This window comes from Hippocampus guttulatus, chromosome 10 (assembly GCF_054856545.1).
Source record: "Hippocampus guttulatus isolate MCC_2025c chromosome 10, RoL_Hgut_1.0, whole genome shotgun sequence".
NCBI lineage: Eukaryota > Metazoa > Chordata > Actinopteri > Syngnathiformes > Syngnathidae > Hippocampus > Hippocampus guttulatus.
The window spans coordinates 16,337,377-16,358,217 of NC_141270.1; the positions used below are offsets into that span (position 1 = coordinate 16,337,377).

General features: G+C 40.1%; 1 protein-coding gene across 3 annotated transcripts in view; it reads left to right on the plus strand.

Moving 5' to 3' along the window:
• Nucleotides 1–766: 766 nt before the first annotated feature.
• stk32c (serine/threonine kinase 32C) overlaps nucleotides 767–20,841 on the plus strand; it is a 51,139-nt gene continuing 31,064 nt past the window's right edge. For 2 of the 3 annotated variants that reach the window (XM_086121876.1, XM_086121878.1), the window contains exons 1-2: nucleotides 767–1,196; nucleotides 17,908–17,963. In XM_086121876.1, the coding sequence (XP_085978002.1) occupies nucleotides 1,115–1,196; nucleotides 17,908–17,963 (138 nt within the window). In that variant the 5' untranslated portion in view covers nucleotides 767–1,114. The remainder of the gene's footprint in view (nucleotides 1,197–17,907; nucleotides 17,964–20,841) is intronic. The other variant, XM_086121877.1, reaches the window with a different exon arrangement.

Below are 20,841 nucleotides of genomic sequence, written 5' to 3' on the forward strand. Positions count from 1 at the left end.
GGTGATGTTCCTATTGGAATTATAAAAAAAAGATACTGCATAGTTCAGTTCTTTTCTGAAACATTTATTTTGTGCAATGAAACACTTTATTCCCCCCATTTTGCTGCTGTAGACTGAAAATTCCCCCAGTGTGGGACAAATAACAGTTATCTTATCTTATCTTATTGTGCATAATGTTATAGTGTCTTACAACAGTATTAAATAGGAATAACCGCTGTCTCATCATGATGGTGGTACTTGGAGAGCTTTGCAGTTTTGCTTCGGTGGTACGAGTAAAACGAGAACCACTGGACTCTTCCTTGCTGATTGTCATACTTACGTGACAGTCGCCCGACCTCGACTCCATTCCCGAACAGACGTTAAGATGCTCGTACAATTACGACTTCCGGTTTTTAAGTTTCAACATAAATCATCCTTTGAAACGTTCTGTAAATACGCGCACATAATCAGTCCTGTGCTAACCTATAATTTAGACGACAAAACATACATTTTAAAAATATGTTACTCGAAAAATCTCCCAGGTATTGTTTATTTATTTATTTTTTTAAATATACATGATATTAGTAGATCGGAATTTACACTTTTAATCAAATTAATTAAAACGACCATATAGGGTCTTTCATGGTATTAATTCTCCTTGGCAATATAATAATTGAACATATTGCAATCCAAAAATTGAAAATGAACATAGATATTATTCTTAAAACTGAATCGAACAACTTCCGGTGTGGAAAGCACGTCTAGTTTAACTCAGCTCTCACTCGGAGCCGGAGAGGATCGAGTAAAGTCCGAGTGGTTCCTCTCAGATTACGGAAGACAACCGAATACAATTGGCCAGACTATCGTGGCCGTGGAACTTGCTTGAACACATTTTCACGTCGCCGCCGTTGCTCCCTTCTCTCTAGACAACAAAACGACTTAAACTCGCTCTGCACCTACATCAAATAGTAGTAACAGTAGCGGTTTAAAAAATAATGATAATAATTTAAAAAAATGAACAAAGGATTGGGTTTGCGTGAAATGTGTACCCAAATTGCTCCTATTTAGCGTTTAGAGTCTCCCACTCTGAAGTGTAGTTTCTCTTCACGAGGCGAGGAATGCTATCTGGGCATCAATGTTTCATTGGGGAAAGTGGAAGAAGAGGATGGGAGCCAATAGTTCTTCAAAGAGACCAGTTTTTGACGAAAAGGAAGATGGTAAGTGATGACAAAATGCTAGAGAAGACTCCTTTCGGAGTTGCTGATAGTGCCTGTTTGTCAATATGTATTTCCTTTACATCGGCTGTCACCGATCTGCTGATAATTAGCATTAGCTTGAGGGGTTGTTGCTGCCTACACGGGAGTTGTCCCAAGTTTCTTTAGAATGAAGCGAAACTGCTCACGTATTGTTTTGTCTCAGAATAATGGCGTTCTGTTTTCCTCTCTGTATATATAATAAAAAGTGCAGCATAACATCCACTCTCCAGACAATGAAAAATATACTTGAATGAACCCTTTGAGAGAGGAACTAGTGGAAGACAGAGAGTTAAGTGCATAATTAGGCAAGATTAGTGTCATGCATGGAAGTAATGTTCATTCATGATGGCTTGTCAGTGAGAAAAATAAGCGTCTCTGAGGTCCACTGCTGAATCTTGATGATAAAGTACAGAGCTTCAGTGTTCGAGGGAGTTAAAGGGACAACTTGAGTAAATGAGGTCATTTCACCACAGGGACATGGTCATGTTGCCTCCACAGCTTCCATAACTGCAAGAAGAAATAACCCATTTGCTAGTCATCGTTATTAACTGTAAGGCAATATCCCAAAGAAATATTTTTACATTCCTAATGGTGATGAAAGTGCAAAAAGAAGTTAACTGCGTTTTAAATGTGAAACGATAAAGATGCCACTCCTGTCATTCCCAAGAATTTTCCTTTTTACCCAGGTCACATGCAATTCTGTGCACTGACAAAGAATGTGAAATAGAAGTCGCCGAATTTGTCAGCTGTAAGGTAGTATCAGAGAAGCTGGATGATGACTGTGTGAAAGAGAATAGCAGAGAACTGGGGTGTAAATTTTAACACATGAGACTCACATTGCACTCTGTTGTGTTGAAAGTGATTTTATGTCACACCACACACTGGTGCGGACATCGCCATGCATCTCATTTATCTTTTTATGGAAGGTGTGTCGCTGGCGAATAAAAGACATTCTTCGTGTTACCTCTCTGCACATTTTTCGTAATCTCATTTTGTAAAAGGTCTGTGACGGTACCCTAACGTATTGAAAAGTGCTGAGGTATTATTGCTGAATTTAAGACATGCAAGTGTAAAAAGGGGTTAACTCAGGGGTGGGCAATTATTTTTTGCATAGGGCCACATGAGAACCAGAAAATATTATGGAGGGCTGGATCAAAAGGGTGAACTAAATTCGACATAATATTAATTGGATTTCTTTATTTAAAAAGCAGTATTTTGCATTTTTTGGCACATTTTTCAGACTTTAAGAGTACATTATTCCGTCGTATCAAACGGGATTTGCTTGACTTGGCGCTACTGCGGGCTTCCGTATCGTCTCCCCCTTCCTCCCTATGCTCTGCAACTTCAAGTAACTGTGCCACCTGGCGTTGAAATGCCTGTCATTACAAGTCCAAATGAAATGAATGCGGTCATTGACATCGAACCTTAATTGTGCACCAACCTTCGGCGGGCCGGATTAAAAAGACCAACGGGCCGGATTTGGCCCGCAGGCCGTAGTTTGCCCACCACTGGGTTAACTTCTGTACATTCAAGATTAACCAGACTTTTGGACTCACTCTTAACTCTCTTTACAAATGAAGGAGTCACTGCCATGCATGAAGAGGCAAATTGGTGTTCTGGTCCAATTTCTAGACGACGTAAGGGACATTCAATGTTTAGAGGGTCGAATTAGCTCTCCCAGGCTGAATTTATACTCCATGTGTCCAGTGACATTTTTTTCCTTCCTTTGCTGGCCAATTCAGATATGGGTCATGGCATCACTGGAATCAGACTTCTTTCAAACGTTTCAATCAGAAGAATCAGATATCTGCCAGCAAGGGCTGGACGATCATAGAGAAAATAATATTCACCATTATTGGGATTGAATTGAAATCAGAATTAATAAAAAGATGATTCATTGATTTCAAAACTTCGTATTTATTCAACAACTGAAACTCAACTGCTCAAATCTATCATCATAGACTCATGCATTCATTCCTGCATGTTGAACATTATTCTTGAAGACAAACCTTTTTTGTATCGGTATCATTGTATCTGGTACTTAAGTGATCATAATATTGTGATGAGGGTTTGTACTGTATATATTATTGCAACGTAATGGCAATGAAATTTTGCACACCACAAATCATTGTTTTTGGACAGAACTTTTCGTTGGTCTAGAGTTATGTTATTTTTTATTTTTTTTTTTTTTTGCGTACAGGTCCGGGCCAACAATTTAGCCTTGGCAGAGATCTGTCTCTTGAGTGCTCTTGCTATTTCATTTGCTTTAATTAAAAGGGGTATATCAGCTTTGGAGGTTATTTTCTTTTCTCCTTGAAAACTTCAGAAGTGAGGATTCTGCACTGTGTCTCCTTTGTGAAGCAGCGGATTCTCTTTCATCCTGTTTCATCCAGTGCACCGATAAGAAACAGTAAGAGGTGCAAAGTGTTGTTGATGCTGTCTTCCGTGCCTGCCTTGTTGGAAATCTTTGAAAGAAGAGCATGTGATCTACATTTGGTAAAAAATAAAACCTGGGGTGGCAGTAGCTCATCTGAGCTTTGAATCCAGAGGGTCACAGTTTGAGTCTCTGCAAAAAAACAAAAACAAAAACGTTGCAATAACCGTAGTTATGTGAGAAATTCGGGTCTTCATCCTGACTGCTTTCAAGGTACCCCAGCAATGCACTGAACACCCCTAGATCACTCTGACGTGGCTTGTTGCTTGCCGGTTTATATACTGTAGAAGGTCTGGTACTCTGTGATGTGCAACAAATACTGAAGATACACCAGAGCGTGAATTGAATCTCCCTTTAAGGTGCAGGTGTCAAACTCCAGTCATCAAGGATCACTATCCTACATATTTTAGATCGGGGGTGCCCATTACCTCGATCACGATCGACCGGTAGCTTGCGGACTGGTCCCTCATCGATCGCCAGGGCTGTAGAGGAAAAAACCCCCAAACATATTCTTGTCTCGATGCATGTTCGTAATATATTTTTTGTGTTCATGCAAACTGGACCCTAATCATCCCATCGGTTTCACTTTCACAAAAAGTATTAAATAAAGAAAATAAAATAAAGCAAGTCATCTTTTAACCTACAGTGGCGTGTGACCTGCGTCACCGGAAGTTGTTGGAGCTCAGCAGTCTGCAATTGCAGCTTGTGAGAAGAGCTGTTGTGGTTTATCTTTTATCACTATCATTATTGTCATTCAGAGTTTGTTTCATGTACAACTCACTAAGGGGGAACGAGCAAACAATGGGAATCTGGAGGGCCGAGAGAAGCATTTCAAAACGCTACGCGTGAGCTACGATAGTTAACAGGCTGCAAAAGTGTGTCCCATGCCCCTGCGTCAGCCTGTTGCTCATCATGGCATGCGTGGGTAAGTTGCGTGTGTGTGCTCGCGTGCGCTGCAACGGCTCAATCGCGGGAGGTTGGTTGATCGAAAAGTAGATCTTCAATCAAAAAAGTTTGGGCACCCCTGTTTAAGATGTTTCCCTCCCTCCATTTGTATAAAAAATACTGGAGCATAGAGCAAACAATGAAGCCGTCAAGGTCAAGTCATTCCGAAAATTCTCCAGTCTGAAAAGAATAAATGCATATTTTCGTCTATTTCATTCTATTTTAAGAATAACTTGTACCAGGGTAGTATCGAAGCTGTAACAGGAGCTGTTTTAGTTTTTCTTTGGCTTTTTTTACATTACTTTGTCAAACGGATGCCGCCCCCCCCATCAATACTTTTGTCATAGATCACGTCACTTACCAGTGCAGGTTAAGAACTTTAAAATGTCACTTAAAAGATTGCCTGTATTGATAATAAAGGCGTTGTAATGTAAACAGTTTGACCGTGGAGCAGATCATTTTACATGGATGTCTAGGATGATTGGCATCCTGGATCAAATTGTGTTCAGTCTCAGAGGTTGTGCCGGACGCAGCTATATTACTAGTTTGATTTTTTTTCTTCTTCAAATTATGTCATTGTCACCTTTTTATATAAATACTTGGTTAAGGTTTCTGCAACAATGTTGAACACATGCTAGTTAAATGGGAGGGAACACTTTTTATATTTTCTTGGTCAGAGCCAGTTTGTGTTTTTTGACAGCTAATCTTGGATTTGTTTCATTACATTTTCTAATAAAGTTGCCCGCTGTAGCTTTTGTATTGCTCCCTTGAATGGCATACAGTGCATTGTTAAAACGCACATGTGATCGGGGTGCTGTGTGTGGGTGTGTGTAGACTTAATTGTATTATTATTTGTGTATTTTTAATAGTCTTTGTTAAAGCCAAAGGCAAAGTTTCCACTTATGTGGACAATAAGCTTCCATTCTTGGTTTGTGCACTTGTGCGCGCGTGCGTCTGCCTGAATGTCTGAGTGTGCGTGACTGCTCTTCCCGTCAAGAATAAGTGTATGAGGCAATGAAAGCAGATTTTGTTGAGGATAAAGATAGCTGCAGAGAGATGGCTGATTACTTGCACTGAATGCTGAGACACTCACTTGCTTTCATCTCTGTTACAAACGCCCGGTTTCGGTGCTTTTATTGGACTCCACTTCGTGGCTGCCTGCAGCTCCTGGCCTCTTCCAGAGACCACCATAATTGGTCATAGCCATGGAGTGCAATATGTGAGGAATACTGTCACAGTCCTATGGTAGTATTTTTAACAGTACATTTTCATAGAGTTGGTTTGCAAAAAAGAAAAAAGCATTTAGTGTTTAGTCAAGACAATTTGTGTTCACGAATAAGGACTTTTGACACTTTTTGCGAAAGTGTTTAATCCCTGCTCACAGACGTTGCGAATTTTATGCACCGAAATTCATTGTTGAAAGGCCATAACCTTGTGTCTGTGGAAGATTCATGAAAAGTCCTTTGAACAAATGATTTAAAAAATGCAATAGACCTGTAGCAAATGAGAAATACAGCTTTCGCCACCATCAAAGACGACTCCCTCTGTCGTTATGGGAAATTGCTCTGATATCAATGCTGTGAATGTGCATTCGTTGGAGCAAGGCATGCGAACAAACAACAACAAAGGTGGCGAAAGAGGGTATTTTTCACAATTTATCGCCACTCTGTTGTCAACGTCGACTTCCAATTTAAAGGTTGAACACCCACACCATAACAATCACACTAGGAAATAAAAAGCAGCGTTGCTTGACTATAAGCCACTGACTTTAGCACAGGGCACATTACACAGCCAAACACCATTTAAAAGAGGAATATTTTTGTAATTTTTCCTTAAATTAAAAGTTTCCAAGGTTCTTAATAGCACATCCATGACATTGTTTTGCCAAAATATGACTGGTATCAAGACATACAGCACACTTTTGGACCACTTTCAAGGTGCGTAGAAATGAAGTGGTTTTCACGGGCGGCCTTGTTGAACTTGCCTATGTCAATTCAATTAAGGCTGAGTACACAAGTTAAGAGAATCAGACTGTTTTTGTCTCAATTTTGCCTCTTCCCTGGTCAAGGACATCAATCGCCTGACTAGCTAATGTCACACAATGTTGCTCCTGGTGATTATAGTTGAATGAGCTATTGTAACAGTTTTTCAGAGGCAGCAGATCATCCCGATGCAAAATTGATTTTGAATTATTATTTTTTTCACTGATGTGTGCTCCCGCAGAGGCACAGGATTAGGACAAGTGACAAGTTGAAAACGGTATGGTCAGCGAAATATCCACATGGATTCTTCACCATCTGCTATCTCGACTTTTTCACCTGAAAGGGGCAAGTGTCTACCATTGCGGTGTTCAGTAAATTGTAGTCGACAGTTCTATCAGGCTGCTGGGGGCAGTTTGACTTTCCAGAGAAATATTTTGCTTCTTTCAGGCTATCTCAAATCCATGTGCACTGCTGCAATTACAGTAGTACTGTAGATTCATCGAAAAAAAAAAAAAAGAAGAAGACAAGCAGCAGTTGTGCCAATTCCTGAAGAGGAACCTGAATTGGACTGTTGGTAAATATTTGGCAGTGACCTGAATGCCAGTGGGGAGCAATTACTAAATCATCAAGAGTCACAAATTGTACTCGTATTCATTAGGTAGAGTGTACGACTGCAAATTTGTGTGTATTTGTGGAAGTACTGGTCTCTTTTTTTCCATCCGTGTAGTTTTCATGTCAGTTAGCTAGAATAATCCTCTTTCTGCCCACTGACTCAACCAAAAATAATATACAGTTATTATATATAGTCAATTCAACAATATTCATACGTTGGTGAAATTATCTTTTATTTATTTATTATTATTATTATTTTTTGGCAAAGTGGCAAAAGATTCAAAGAGAGATGAATGAAGATATAAGTTGCCAACGAGTTCACCTTTCTGCATGAAAGACCTTGGCTTGGATACTTTCATGATGGAGTGGGCAGTTTTTATTTATTTATTTATTTTTGGTCACACTGTGTTCATTTCACTTGTTCAGGCTTTGTTGCAGACTTGGCTGCTGAATTTAGAAGCCTGCCACAGAAAATTACAGAAGAAGCCAGCCTGATTTGTCCCAAGTGGGCCAGACTTTTTGACAGTGATAGAGGATGAACTGATATGTCTGCTTACTCCCGGCCCATAATTAGGTATTACAAAGTAATTAATAATGCTTTCCGTGAACGTTTTTCAGTACTGTAGATAAGGAATGCCAACACAATCTACTTCCAGTACATTGGGCAGGTTGTTTCGTTTTAATGTTAAAAAGAAACATTTCATTTGAATGTTAGTAGTTAAATACTGTATGTGAGGAAAAAGGCATTATCCAAGTATGGAAATCTTTTCACTCGCAACAAAATAGGAGCATTGCCATTTAACAGGACTGTCCATGTGAAACGAGGTTGGAGGAAGGTGACTGTGCTCTTCACATCGCTGCTAGAGGACAAGGCAGACCCGCCGGTCCGTGGCTTCGCCTCCCTCCATCTTGTTCTTTGTTTGAGTTCACTTGGGTTGCACTTGCCTCCACGTTTGTTTATGAGTGTACATGTGTGGAAGATGTTTTTTTTTTTTAATAATATCAAGAAAGTAAATGAGCATGCACTTCAACACAAAATGCAATAACAAGGTTGCTGTAAGACCCATGTTTACATGCTGTAATCACATTTTCTCCTTCTCTAACCACATTTTGCTAAACTCGGGCTTCAAATTCGATTATTTTAGATGCAGGGATGCAGAAGCACCACTAATATTTTTTTATTTGATCATGTTGCTCATGAAAAGCTCCAGTCTGAAGTCCTCTTGACGTTGACTTGCTTCCTTCCGTTGAAGCTTTCACTTCATTCGAGGGGTTCCTTCTACTATTTCCCATCTCTAGTTAATCAGTGTGGCATACACCACTAAAACCTATTTTAATAATTTGAAAATCAGTTCTCTCAGCTACCTATTGCACCCTTGAATAATTTCTATGCAAATCATTTGTGTGTTAGAAGCCTGTTAAAAATGTTGCTATATATAGGCTAAACTTAGATCGACCGATAAATCGAGACTTTGCCTTCCGGCTCAGCTCACTCTAAATCGGAATCAACCAATACAATGTCTGCATTACTGCAAACACCGCCTGTTGCTCTCTCGCACCATCCCCACCTCAGTCGTGAACAGGACCCCAAGATAGTTGAACTCATCCACTTGGGGCAGAATCTCATCCCTGACCTGGAGAGGGCATTGCACCCTTTTCCGACTGAGCACCATGGTCTCAGATTTGGCGGTGCTGATTTTCATTCCAACTGCTTCACACTCGGCTGCGAACCGCAGAAGCCAACAGTACCACATCATCTGCAAAAAGCACAGATGTACTAAACCGCGAAACCGGACCCCCTCAACGCCTCGGCTGTGGCTGGAAATACTTCCAATGAATGTTTTGAACAGAATTGGTGACAGAGTGTAGCCTTGGCAGAAGCCGACCTTTTTAGAAACTAATTCAACTTACTGCCGGCAATGCAGATCAAACTCTTGACACCAGGTCATACAGGGATCGAACAGCTCGTACTCAAGTATCTCATACCCTATTATCTTGTGTATATAACACACACATATAATATATATGTATGTATGTGTTCCTCACTCAGATTTCTTGTGCATTATTTGTGGAAATTTGCTATTCGTGGTTGGTCTCAGTCCCTTTCTTGCATAAATAGCTGGTGTCCACTGTAATTTTGGTTAGCAAGTTGGTTGACCACAGATAAGTGATTATTGTGTGTGTGTGTGTGTGTGTGTGTGTGTGTGTGTGTGTGTGTGTGTGTGTGTGTGTGTGTGTGTGTCATCTCATTTGTCGAGCAGAAACTATGAAATATGTTTGGGATTATAAATGCTCACACATTGATCATAAAACCACATGGTGTTTTGCCCTCAGGGTTTCGCTCACCCTGAAAATTCCTTTAGTTTTACTCTGATCTACCCCTGATGTAGATCTTCTCATTTTTGTCCAATTATCACTGGAGATCCTTGACTGAAACTGTTGAACCCCAATGATAATGAGCTATGTAATGCCGAATAATATTTATGAGCCTTGTTTCGAGAGCCCCGTGACTATGCTACAGTAGTGTTCATAGAACAAAGCAAATGGCGGCTCAGTGATAGTCGTGATTTAAGTAAACAGAATAATGAAAGATGGCTTTCAGCATCTGCAGAGATACTTTGTACAGAAATTATGGGATTGATCTTCGTTGAGTCAATCTTAGATGCTGAAAGTCTTTGTTTCATGAGGAAACACCACCAGAACACCATCATCTTGAATGAACCCACTGAGAAGTGTGGCATGTTCAACCCCCCCCCCCCCCCCAATTAAAATTCTGTCTTGTAAAGGAACCACCTGAGAAACGGAGCGGGATCTGCCTATCAATGAAGCCTGTGACTAATGTGAAATATGTCAAGCCAAAATGTCCTTCATCGCCATCCAAAGCATGTGCAGCTACTGGTAAGTATTCCCGGGATTCAGGATGCATTGAACATTAAAGATCAGTGGAAGGTCACAGTGCTCATGTTTGGAGCACTTTAATGGCATATTTAAAGTGGCGGGAGATTCCCTGCAGCAAATGGAATTTAAATTGTTTGTGATATCGTTACTACATAATACATCCACCTTAGTAAAGCTCAGATCCAGTAGTGGGTTGACTACAATAGGCTATTAAATATGTCTTGGTGGTGTAATAAAATATTAAGTTACCACACAGAGGAAATAGCTGCAACTTGGTTTTGTTTGTGTTATAATCCTTGTTGATACTCATGACGCACACACTCCAATGTGGGTGGCTACTGAAAAACTATCAACTAATGCCTTGAAAACGTTCCCCTGCAATGTGGCTTCATTGCTCTCAAGGCTTTGCATTTCTGCTTTGGTTTTATGCAGCATGCATGTCTCTCTTACGTGGGCTGGTATGGTAGTGCATAGAATTTGATTAAAATATGCTTTATCAAAAGGCAGAACTGGAGGGTGTTCATTCCAGGAGGAGGTTGGATTACATTCCACTGGACTTTATCTATACAGTTAGTTTTCATTTCAGTGATAAGAGTATCATGGCTAGCTCACAATGTTCTGTGCTTTAACAATTCAGAGCTGACTTAAGCCACTTTTACGTGGCATTCCTGGCAGATTGGCACATCAGAGACGCAGCAGTTGAGCAATGATTTATTCGAATGTGCCTTTCAGGGAGGACCCACTGAAGTGGCTTATTGCAGAGAATGTGCGTGCTTCGCTGCAGCAGAGACAGAATCCCCCTTTCAGATAATTAAATGCTTTCAAACGTCAGAGTGACAGCGACAAATCCATTCAACACAAAAGGATGTGGATAGTAAGCCTTTGGTGTTACCTGTCAAATTTTGGTCACGTTAAACCTGGTTACTCTTGCACAACCTGGCTGCTATTCCTTTATTATTGCTGCCTTACACTTGGTTTTTTTATTTTTATTTTTAATCAGTGCCTATATTTTTGAAGAAATACTTTTTAAACTAAAATGTTTTTGTATTTGTGTTTTCTTATTTTTGTGTTTGAATTTGCCTCTTTGGAAATGTTTCAAGACAAAAAAAATTGTAGCTATGCACAATGTGAATGAAGAAAAACAACCCCGTTGGTGACACTGCTCAACAGCAAATTTTAATCAGAGATTACTTTGTGTCACCAACTGTATTTGTTCACGTTGATTTCAAAAAAGTTTACTTTTTTTTCTTGCACATTAAGTTTTTGGAATGTTTCAATTTCGCTCTTAAGTTTGACCTGTAAAACTTTTCACAGTACGGATTTAACCATGAGTTGTAATTAATAGCTTTAATGTTTCAGAAATAAATTCCAATCGAACCCATCCATCCATCCATTTTCCGATCCGCTTATCCTCACAAGGGCAGTAGGCAAGGGACATCCTGAACTGGTTGCCAGCCAATTGCAGGGCACACACAGACGAACAGCCATCCATGCTCACACTCACACCTAGGGACAATTTTACAGTGTTCAATCAACATGTTTTTGGAATGTGGGAGGAAACCGGAGTACCTGGAGAAAACCCACACAGGCCCGGGGAGAATATCCAAACTCCATACAGGGAGGCCGGAGCTGGAATTGAACTCGGTACCTCTGCACTGTGAGGTCGACACGCTAACGTCAATGAAACTTAATTCATAAATGTGGAATCAATGCCAAAAATCATCTTAAGTTTATTTGCCTCTCTGTTAAAAAAAAAGTACAAATTTGTTCACTTGTGTTATCTAAAATAGAAAACCAATTTGAACACAGGTGTGAGCTGAAATTCACACCCAGAACCTTTGACAGTGAGGCAGACATGCTAACAATGTTCTGATGTGCAACACAAGAAAATATGGGAATAAATAAAACCACACTTGGCAAAACACTCATTATTTTGCACTTAAGCTGCCTAGTAATATAAAGTTAGAAGTGAATAGGAGGTGGAACAATAGTACTCTTAATCCTAAAAATGGGATTGCTGACACGTAATAACATCAAAGATATCAATTTGCCCCGTTAGACGATGCTTTGGCCCCTTCACAGTCCTTGGTAGTGTTAGAGCACAGCTCAATGTACCAGCTGACAGGGGAACTGTATACCCTGTCCAATTTATTGATTATGTAGGGATTCTGTTTTCGCAGTAGCCTCCTTAGAGTGAAACCGGAGGACACATAATGGACAATGTGATGATGTGGGTAGAAATTTAATTTACAGAATGCACACCTGCTTCTGTTTTCGACAAGTAAATGACATGTTCTCAAAGCAAACCAAAGCTTGCTTTGTAGAATTATACAAAGACACATCCTGTTACTCTCAACATAATGCCGTATCAGACTAGAATTACCTCCAATTGGGTCTCTTTCAGTATTCCCTCACATTGCACGTCCCAACCTTTTGTTCCATTGCTTTAACCATCACTTTTATCCATCTGTGCACATCAGCAGTGTGGAGGTGCGCATGCGTGCGAGATTCATTGTCGTGTACATTGCATACGAAGGATATTGCACCTCAGCAGGACATTGTCGTCAGGGTAGGCGAGGGAGGCAGTGCCTTTCCTTTCCCCTGCATGTGAATACTGTAATAAAGAACAACTTATGGTTACATTAAATTATGTTGCATTTTAGTTCTATGGTTTGTGCTTTCCAATTATTTTCCCTCTATATCCAATAATTTCAGGCGGCCCGGTAGTCCAGTGGTTAGCACGTCGGCTTCACAGTGCAGAGGTACCGGGTTCGATTCCAGCTCCGGCCTCCCTGTGTGGAGTTTGCATGTTCTCCCCGGGCCTGCGTGGGTTTTCTCCGGGTGCTCCGGTTTCCTCCCACATTCCAAAAACATGCGGTACGGAAGGTGGTACGGAAGATCAATGAATGAATATCCAATAATTTCATTCATTTTTTTTCATTCATCTTCCAAACCGCGATAGCCTCACTAGGGTCGCGGGGGGTGCTGGAGCCTATCCCAGCTGTCTTCAGGCAGTAGGCGGGGGACACCCTGAATCGGTCGCCAGCCAATTGCAGCGCACAATCCAATAATTTCTTTGATTTTATCATGAAAATAGCTGAATTTGCACATTTCCTGTTCAAATGCTTGGGAAGAGAAGCTGGGAGAGTCGCATGAGTCATCGCTCCCTTTGTGCTTCACGCAAGCACGCATACACGCCGGCAATGAATGATGCTGTAAATCTTGGTGTTTCCTCATGAAATTGCCAATAATATACATTTTATCACATATGTAATTTCATACGCTGATGTTCAACCGTCTAATTTACTTGTTTTCAATATGACATTTACTCTTTCATAATGACCACAAAAATGACTCAAAGTGCACAGTGGAGTCCGGTATCTACACATCCACAGTCAGCATATAGCAGTGTTGTGCTCCATGGCCCGATGTGTAGAAGAAGCCCAAAGACATACTTAATTAATCACGTCCAAAATATTATACGCGTACATGGACGTAATCATGTACAAAAACATTCAAACTATATGAGTGCATGGATGGAATCCTCTGTAATGGTTTGCAATTAACAATGCTGCTGATATAATGTGCGGAGTGGTCGACAATGTAACAGAATTACCATAGCGGAGCGCCGATTTGGAACTGGGAGTCGCGGCTTGGAATTGAAGTGGATTTACATGGGACAGGAGATGTGAGCCAATCTCTTTTTCATCAATGGACGCTACAGCTTCGTGTTTGCTTTCAAAACTTAGCTTGTAGCAGACGTGTGCACATTTTCAACATGGCGTCTCTGATCCACTGGTGAAAGGACACTTTGATCCTCTCCTCTTTCATCTCTAACTGCTTCAGACAACAAAGTGTATGCAGAAAAGTGGTGAAGATTGCACGACTGTCTGTGTCCTATGTGTTGTGTTGTGTTATTTTTGTTATTTTGACTTCAAAATGGCGCCGCGTGAGTGGCTGCCTTTCCAGCAGCTCCTATATTTTGTTGTTCTACTTCTTCCTTTCATAACTTTGCTGCTGTGAATTGGGAATTTCTCCATTGCGAGACTAATAAAGGTTTTCTTATCTTATCTTATAGCAATGACAATGTATGACACCAACCCACTATGATGTGTGCTCTCAGTGCTAGCCGGAATACATGGACCAATTGATAAGTGTTATTTCAAAATTGAGCTTTTCACACACTTTTCAGGTCAAAACTGTTGCGAAAACAGCCCCTTAATTGAGATGTAGTTTTTCCAAGTACTTAAAAGTTCATTCAAAACATTTCAGAATATCATGTATGCCGTAGCATGGGCTTCTTGCCAGTAGCAGCTCCTCCACAGGAGCCAATCTCCCACTGCGGAAGCCAGTGGAGCCCACTCAGCATATCACCCTGGTGTGTCAGCAGCTTTCTAACCCAACAGGGGAAGATGTTGTTGTTTTGCGTTGTCTTTGATAGATGAAATCCTATTACGCACGCTGCATGCTGTTGGGTCTCGTCAGTCTTTTCTAAAGCGTCAACTAAAATCTATGTAAACTGTTTCTCCAAATTCCTATTGTTTTGTTGAATTTAGGATCCCCTTGTTTCACAAGTAGTTCTCAATAAATGTTGGGAAACACTGCTCTAAGGGAGCACCCTAATCAAGTCAAGTCACATTTATTTATATAGCTCTTAATCACAAACAGTCTTAATGAGATCCAACACGTGATTAAATTAGCTCATGTTTCCTTTTATCATTGTTACCAACCAGCGATCTGCAGGTGACATTTAAGGATTAATCATCTCCGATCAAAGGCCATACTGTACTTTCACTATTGTTTTTTTTTTTTGTCTGTCAATGTTTTATCTAACATCAGCACTGTACTGTATTTTATGGACTATAAGCCACTATTTTTTTTCCCCAAACATGTGATGCATTTTATTTCTTAGTTTTTACTGACGAGCCACAAGCCATCAATACAGCAGATTCACCCATAGTCTCATCATATCTGACCAATGAAATTACTGAACAAGTCACAGTGGATCAGTGACCCTAGTCCACCCTCATACTGAATATTCATCAGAGATTTGCGATCGGAATGTGCACGTGGGCTGCGAGAGAGAAATATGGAAGTGCTGGGAGTGCGTAACGGTACATGGCTGTATAGGAGCGAATATCGTGGACATACAGTACATAGTACAGGTATGTAGTTGAACGAAAAGGGAACGAGTGCTGTAAATACGGCAGTCTCAACAGTGCAACTCGCGATTGTCCGTTATTTTTTTTGGCGACTGACTTCAACCATCGTGTGGCAACAGAACACAGGACAGCAAGTCCGGCCATGGAGCGACATCCCTTCACTGACTGATTATATACTGTAAGGGTTCTAGCAAACACGTAAAAAAATGGTTTCCAATGGATACGCTACTGCGTGGTGAAGCTCGTCTGCGAATTTGCCTCGTGTGACAATGAGAGATTAATAGAGGTTCTGCGGCGCCACTGTGTCATTAGCTGTGTTTGGTACTGTTTGGGGGAAAATAGATAATCTATTGATGTTATACTGTAGGTGAAAAAGTTAGATTAAAAAAAAATCCAAATGCATGACCTCATTCTTTGTAAATATGCCATATTCAAATTTAGAGACATGCGGCCAATGTGTGTAAAATTTGTTTTTATGTCTAAATTTCGCTTTTGCGGCTTTTAATCAAGTGTGTTTTGTTGTCCAGAAATGATGATACTTATTTAGGCTTTATGGGTACTACACACTATCATCATCAACTGCTTTTTTTCTGTGTTTACTTCACTTGATTAACACTCTCTGGCGAGTGATGCCATTTATAAAGGCCATTAGCAGTATACTCATGATTGAACGTAACTTCCATAAACACTTGAAGGATAGCAATAAAGGTAATTGAACCTCCTGTGCGGATGCTCTTTACGGACTCTTACGGATTGTCTTTTATGAATGGATGATCTCTGTCTTTTCATCATGCTCAGCTATCCTACTCCACTGGTCCACATTGCCTCCCACATCAGGGTGTGGCAACATGCAGCTCTGAGATTTTTTTTTTTTAGTCCACTTCAATTGTAACCTTTGCTTTGAGGTCTAAAGTGTGGGAAAGAGCATTGATTTTTTTTCTTTGTCAATATGCATGACAATCGGCAAAGGTTGAATCAAGGCAACTGGAGTTTGTTGGATTTGTCTTTTTTCTTTATTTCCCAAACATCTTTCATTATTGCCTGTGACCTGGCTTGTTAGATGGCCTTCTTATGTTTTAATTCCCATCCATCCGCCCGTCCGTCTATCCATTTTCTAATCTGTTTATCCTCACGAGGGTCGCGGGTGTGCTGGAGCCTATCTCAGCTGTTTTCGGGCATTAGGTGGTTGCCAGCCAATCTCAGGGACAATTTAGAGCTTTCATTTTACTTACCATGCATGTTTTTGGAATGTGAGAGAACGCCGCAGTGTCCGGAGAAAAGCCAACCAGGCAAGGGAAGAACATGCAAACTCCACATAGGAAAGCCGAGGCCTGAAATCTCGAACCCTGCACCTCTGTGCTGTGAGGCCGACGTGTTAACCAGTCGACCGTGCTGAAATGTCTGTGAAGCTAAGACTGATCAATAGCCAAATTGTTTTCAGACACTGGTCTGAAAGATTTATTACTTATTATATAAATTAGAAGTACCAAGAAGCAAACGGAGGCTCAGAGGGGATCGTGCCTTTTCCGTTGCTGGTCCCTCTCTCTGGAATGACCTACCACTGGACATTCGGCCCCCTCGCTGCCCATCTTTAAAACCCGCCTCAAAACTCACTTGTATTCTTTGGCATTTGACTCAGCATGACTCAGACTTGATCTTAGTTTTACCGTTTGGTGCTTTTTACCGTCCTTGTTACTGATTTATTGCTTTATTGTTGTATATATGATAGTTGCTCCATGTACAGCACTTTGTATGCAGCAATGGCTGTTTGAAAGTGCTCTATAAATACAGTTGAGTTGGTCAGAACGAATATTTTGAAGTATTTAATATGATAAAAAAAAATTTTATTGATGATTAATTTATTCACCAGTATTAAAGTGCTTTCCATCTTTTTCAAATCTGCATTAATTTGGCAGCTCAGCTAAATTGATGTTGATAAAATCAGTAAATGAAGGGACACATTACCAAAGTCGTGTTCTTTTAAATGACTGTATAATCCAATACTTTATCAGCAATCTTAAATTTGTTCTTTATGTCAGCGCTATATTTGGTCACAGTTTTAAAGCATTTAGCCATTTTAGTTTTCTACAGCATAAGAGTCGGTACAAGAACGCATGCATGCATGCTCTTTTGCTGTCGTATTTACTTACTGTTTATTTGATGGCATTATAACTAGGCCCTTCAAGAAATTCTGTCATGACATCATTCTGAGTTTACATTTGGCACACAATGAACTCATTTGCTCAGAGATGTCACAATATGTCAGCAGGTGAAACAAGAAGGCAAGCTCAATTATTGCCGTGCAGTTTTTGTCATTTGATGTACACAGTAAGGCCGAGAAGTGTCTTTCAAATATTTCATTTAATTGTTTAATCTCGACATATTGTCTGCATTGGCACAGTTTAGGGATGGACTAAGGCTTGTTCCAATTTATAAATGTGTGTAAGAACAACAAAACATACAGAGAAATTGAAATTCAGCGACCAAACTTATAAAAACCCTTTTACAGCAGGAAAGATGTCCAGCTGAACACTTAATATTACAGACTAGAACAGAAACTTTCTAAATATATTTTGATTGTTCTGTATTGTGACAAATTTTATAGTGATGAAGTGCTTTTTCTTTTTCTTTTTTTGCAGTGAACTTTGACCACTTTCAGATATTGCGGGCTATTGGGAAGGGCAGCTTTGGAAAGGTAATGTATCCTCATGCTTTTTAGTAGTAGATTGTGCATCCTTCATCCACTATAGTTGTTTGTTGTGTACCGCCGTTGGCGAGCACAGTCTTTATCTCTGCCAAGGAGTGAGAGAATTTCTGATTGCATTGGTCTTCCCATTACATTAAGCTTAAAGCTTACAAGATATATTATTTTCTGACTTTGAAAGACTAATTAATAAAAGTCACTTAAAGGAGAGTCAATTTGTTTTTCAGCCCATGCCAGCAACTCTACTGGGAGTTTTGACCCATATCAACGTTTAATTACAGAGCAGTACAATACTGTCTGGTTGTGCTGAATAAAGCAACTTGGTTCCCACGTGTGCTTGAGACCTGCATTGAGAAAATGAATGACAGCAGTTCTCTTAAGTGCTGTCCATTTAGTTGGTCACACTTCACATTGGTGCTGAAGAGGACATTTTGGATTAATGTCTAAGCTCCATATTTGTTGAGAAAAAATTTGTGTGTGTTAAGAAGTAAAACTGGGTGAGATGCGATGCGGTCTGTGTCAACGCAATTGGGCTCAAGAGATTAGAGTCATTTATCTTCATTTTGAATCCTAAATATGATGGCAAATACTTAAGCCTGCTGTTTCGGCATGTTTTTGCAAATTCATTCCGTTTTGCTCTCTTAACACAATGCTCCCTCCACTCCATCCACAAATATGTCTCTGTGTTGTGGAAAGTCATTCCCAATGCTGAATACATTACCATGCAAAATTATGTTAATGTGGTGTATTCCTTTGTTCCACCGAGCTGCTGTCACTATCCTTCTGACGCAGAAACGAATATGCTGAACGCGGACCAAGGCAAAGACCCGAGAGGGGTCTTCCAACATCTATAAACAATGATATATGATTTGTGTGGCATAGTGGTCCAGTGGTTTTGTTAAAAGTGGCATCAGAGCAGAAGATGGCCTGTTCTCCCCCACAGTCAAAAATCAATAGGTTTGGTTCAGTGAAGACTCTGAAGAACCATTGGTATGTATATAAGTTGAATTGACATTATTGATTGACTGATGATCAAAGTCAAAGTCGGCAGATATCATACATCCAAGTCACCCTGAATTGGACGTGCAGAATATTTTATAATTTTTTTTGCTTTGTTTTTCATCAATATGATATGGCACAACTACTCAGGGGCAGCATTAACCACGCGATTCAACACTGAAATGTTATGTGTGCCTTTCAGGGGTGGGGTCTAGTGAGTGACGTGAGGAGCTTAAGTCCCATTGCCCCAAGTGGATCAGCTAATTTTGCAAGTGAGCTCCTGCTCAGAAGCTTTGGTCTGGTGTAGCTTCTTATGAGTGCCCTCATTTGGTTGTGGGACTGTTTATCCCATTTGGCAAATCGTCTCATTTCACATCGAGTGGCGGCATATCCTACTGCTAACCCAAGGACACATAACAAACATCTGTATATTATGGAACATTGATGGTGGAGGAGTTAAGTTAAGTAAAAGTTTTTTTTTTAAAATCCATCCCACGTTCTAACATGGAGAAACAAAGCGGCCAACGTGTGGACAAATCTGTTTTTATGGCTAAATTTTGTTGTAGCTTTTAATCAGGGACGTTTTATAGTCTGGCAGTTGTGGTATGTACAGTGCTGTGAAAAAAAAATACATAATGGCACGAATATGACAGGGATTTATTTATTTATTTATTTATGTATGTATGTAGACGCTCAACTTGTGCACAGAGTGAAAACATTTCAACTCATTGATTCGTGTATGAGGTGCATTGTGTTGTGTTTTGTTCGAGCCGAGAGATGCTCTGTCCTCTTCCATAGCCGCGTGCAAGCATCGCTGACATTATGTTCTTCCTCCTTCTCCTTTGGGCCCATCTTTTTGAGCGCAGCCCTTTCTTCAATTCTCTTTATTGTCACGATTCATCTTAACACCCACTTTCCAAAAGCCTCTGCAGGCTATACAGCTCCCAGAGGTTTCCTTTAATTTGATAGTTTGTGGAAAAAATATGCAATTTGTGCTTCGGCTTCTGTTACATTTTATGACCCTGGTGTTTGGATTTTTTAAAGAATTTGATCCTCTATGACTTTCAGCGGTGTACTTTAACCCTGGAGAACCCAAGACCCCTTTTCTTCTTTGGAAAAAGATGAATTATACATTAAATGACTGCTATATGTTCACTGAACACCAAGATATACTGTATGTTTTTTCAAATATTCAATGCTTTAATCCTCATTTAGGATTAGGGGTAATTTTGACCCTTTGGGATTTAAGGGGAGCATTTGAGTAGCAGAATTTATAGGTGCCATATGAGACACCGTGGGTTCTCCTGGGTTAATATTTGGAGTGATAAAAGGAAAGCACTTGGAAAGGAATTGCCAAACAATTTAAATATTACTTGACATACCATCATAATGGTAAAGTTTTAATCTTGCTTATCCAACCTCTATACCAAATTAGAGACCACAAAGTTAAAAAGCCTGTTTAAAGGGCGCTTGTTAAAAGTAGTTCCATCCACAAAGGCAGATGTATTTTTTATTTCGATGTCTTTTTATTCATTTATTGATGACTCTGATTTTCAAGCCGAAATATTACTTTTAGGTTTGAATCTTAATTCCTAAGAATTACATATTAAAATTAATGAAACAAAATGATCAGTTATCTTATGTTCTACTTTGTTAGAATCATCAATATGTCTGAGTGAGGTTGTACGCATGACCTATTGGGACCCACCGCTCTGTACTGCAATTGGTATTCAAGCCATTATGTCCTACTGAAGCAGTTGCACACATTCAAAGTAAAGCAATCTTTTGAAAAAAGACAACACAGCTTGTACATCAGTGATGCCCAAACTCGGCCCTCAAAGGCCCTGGCTCTTTTCGACTTGTTGCGCCT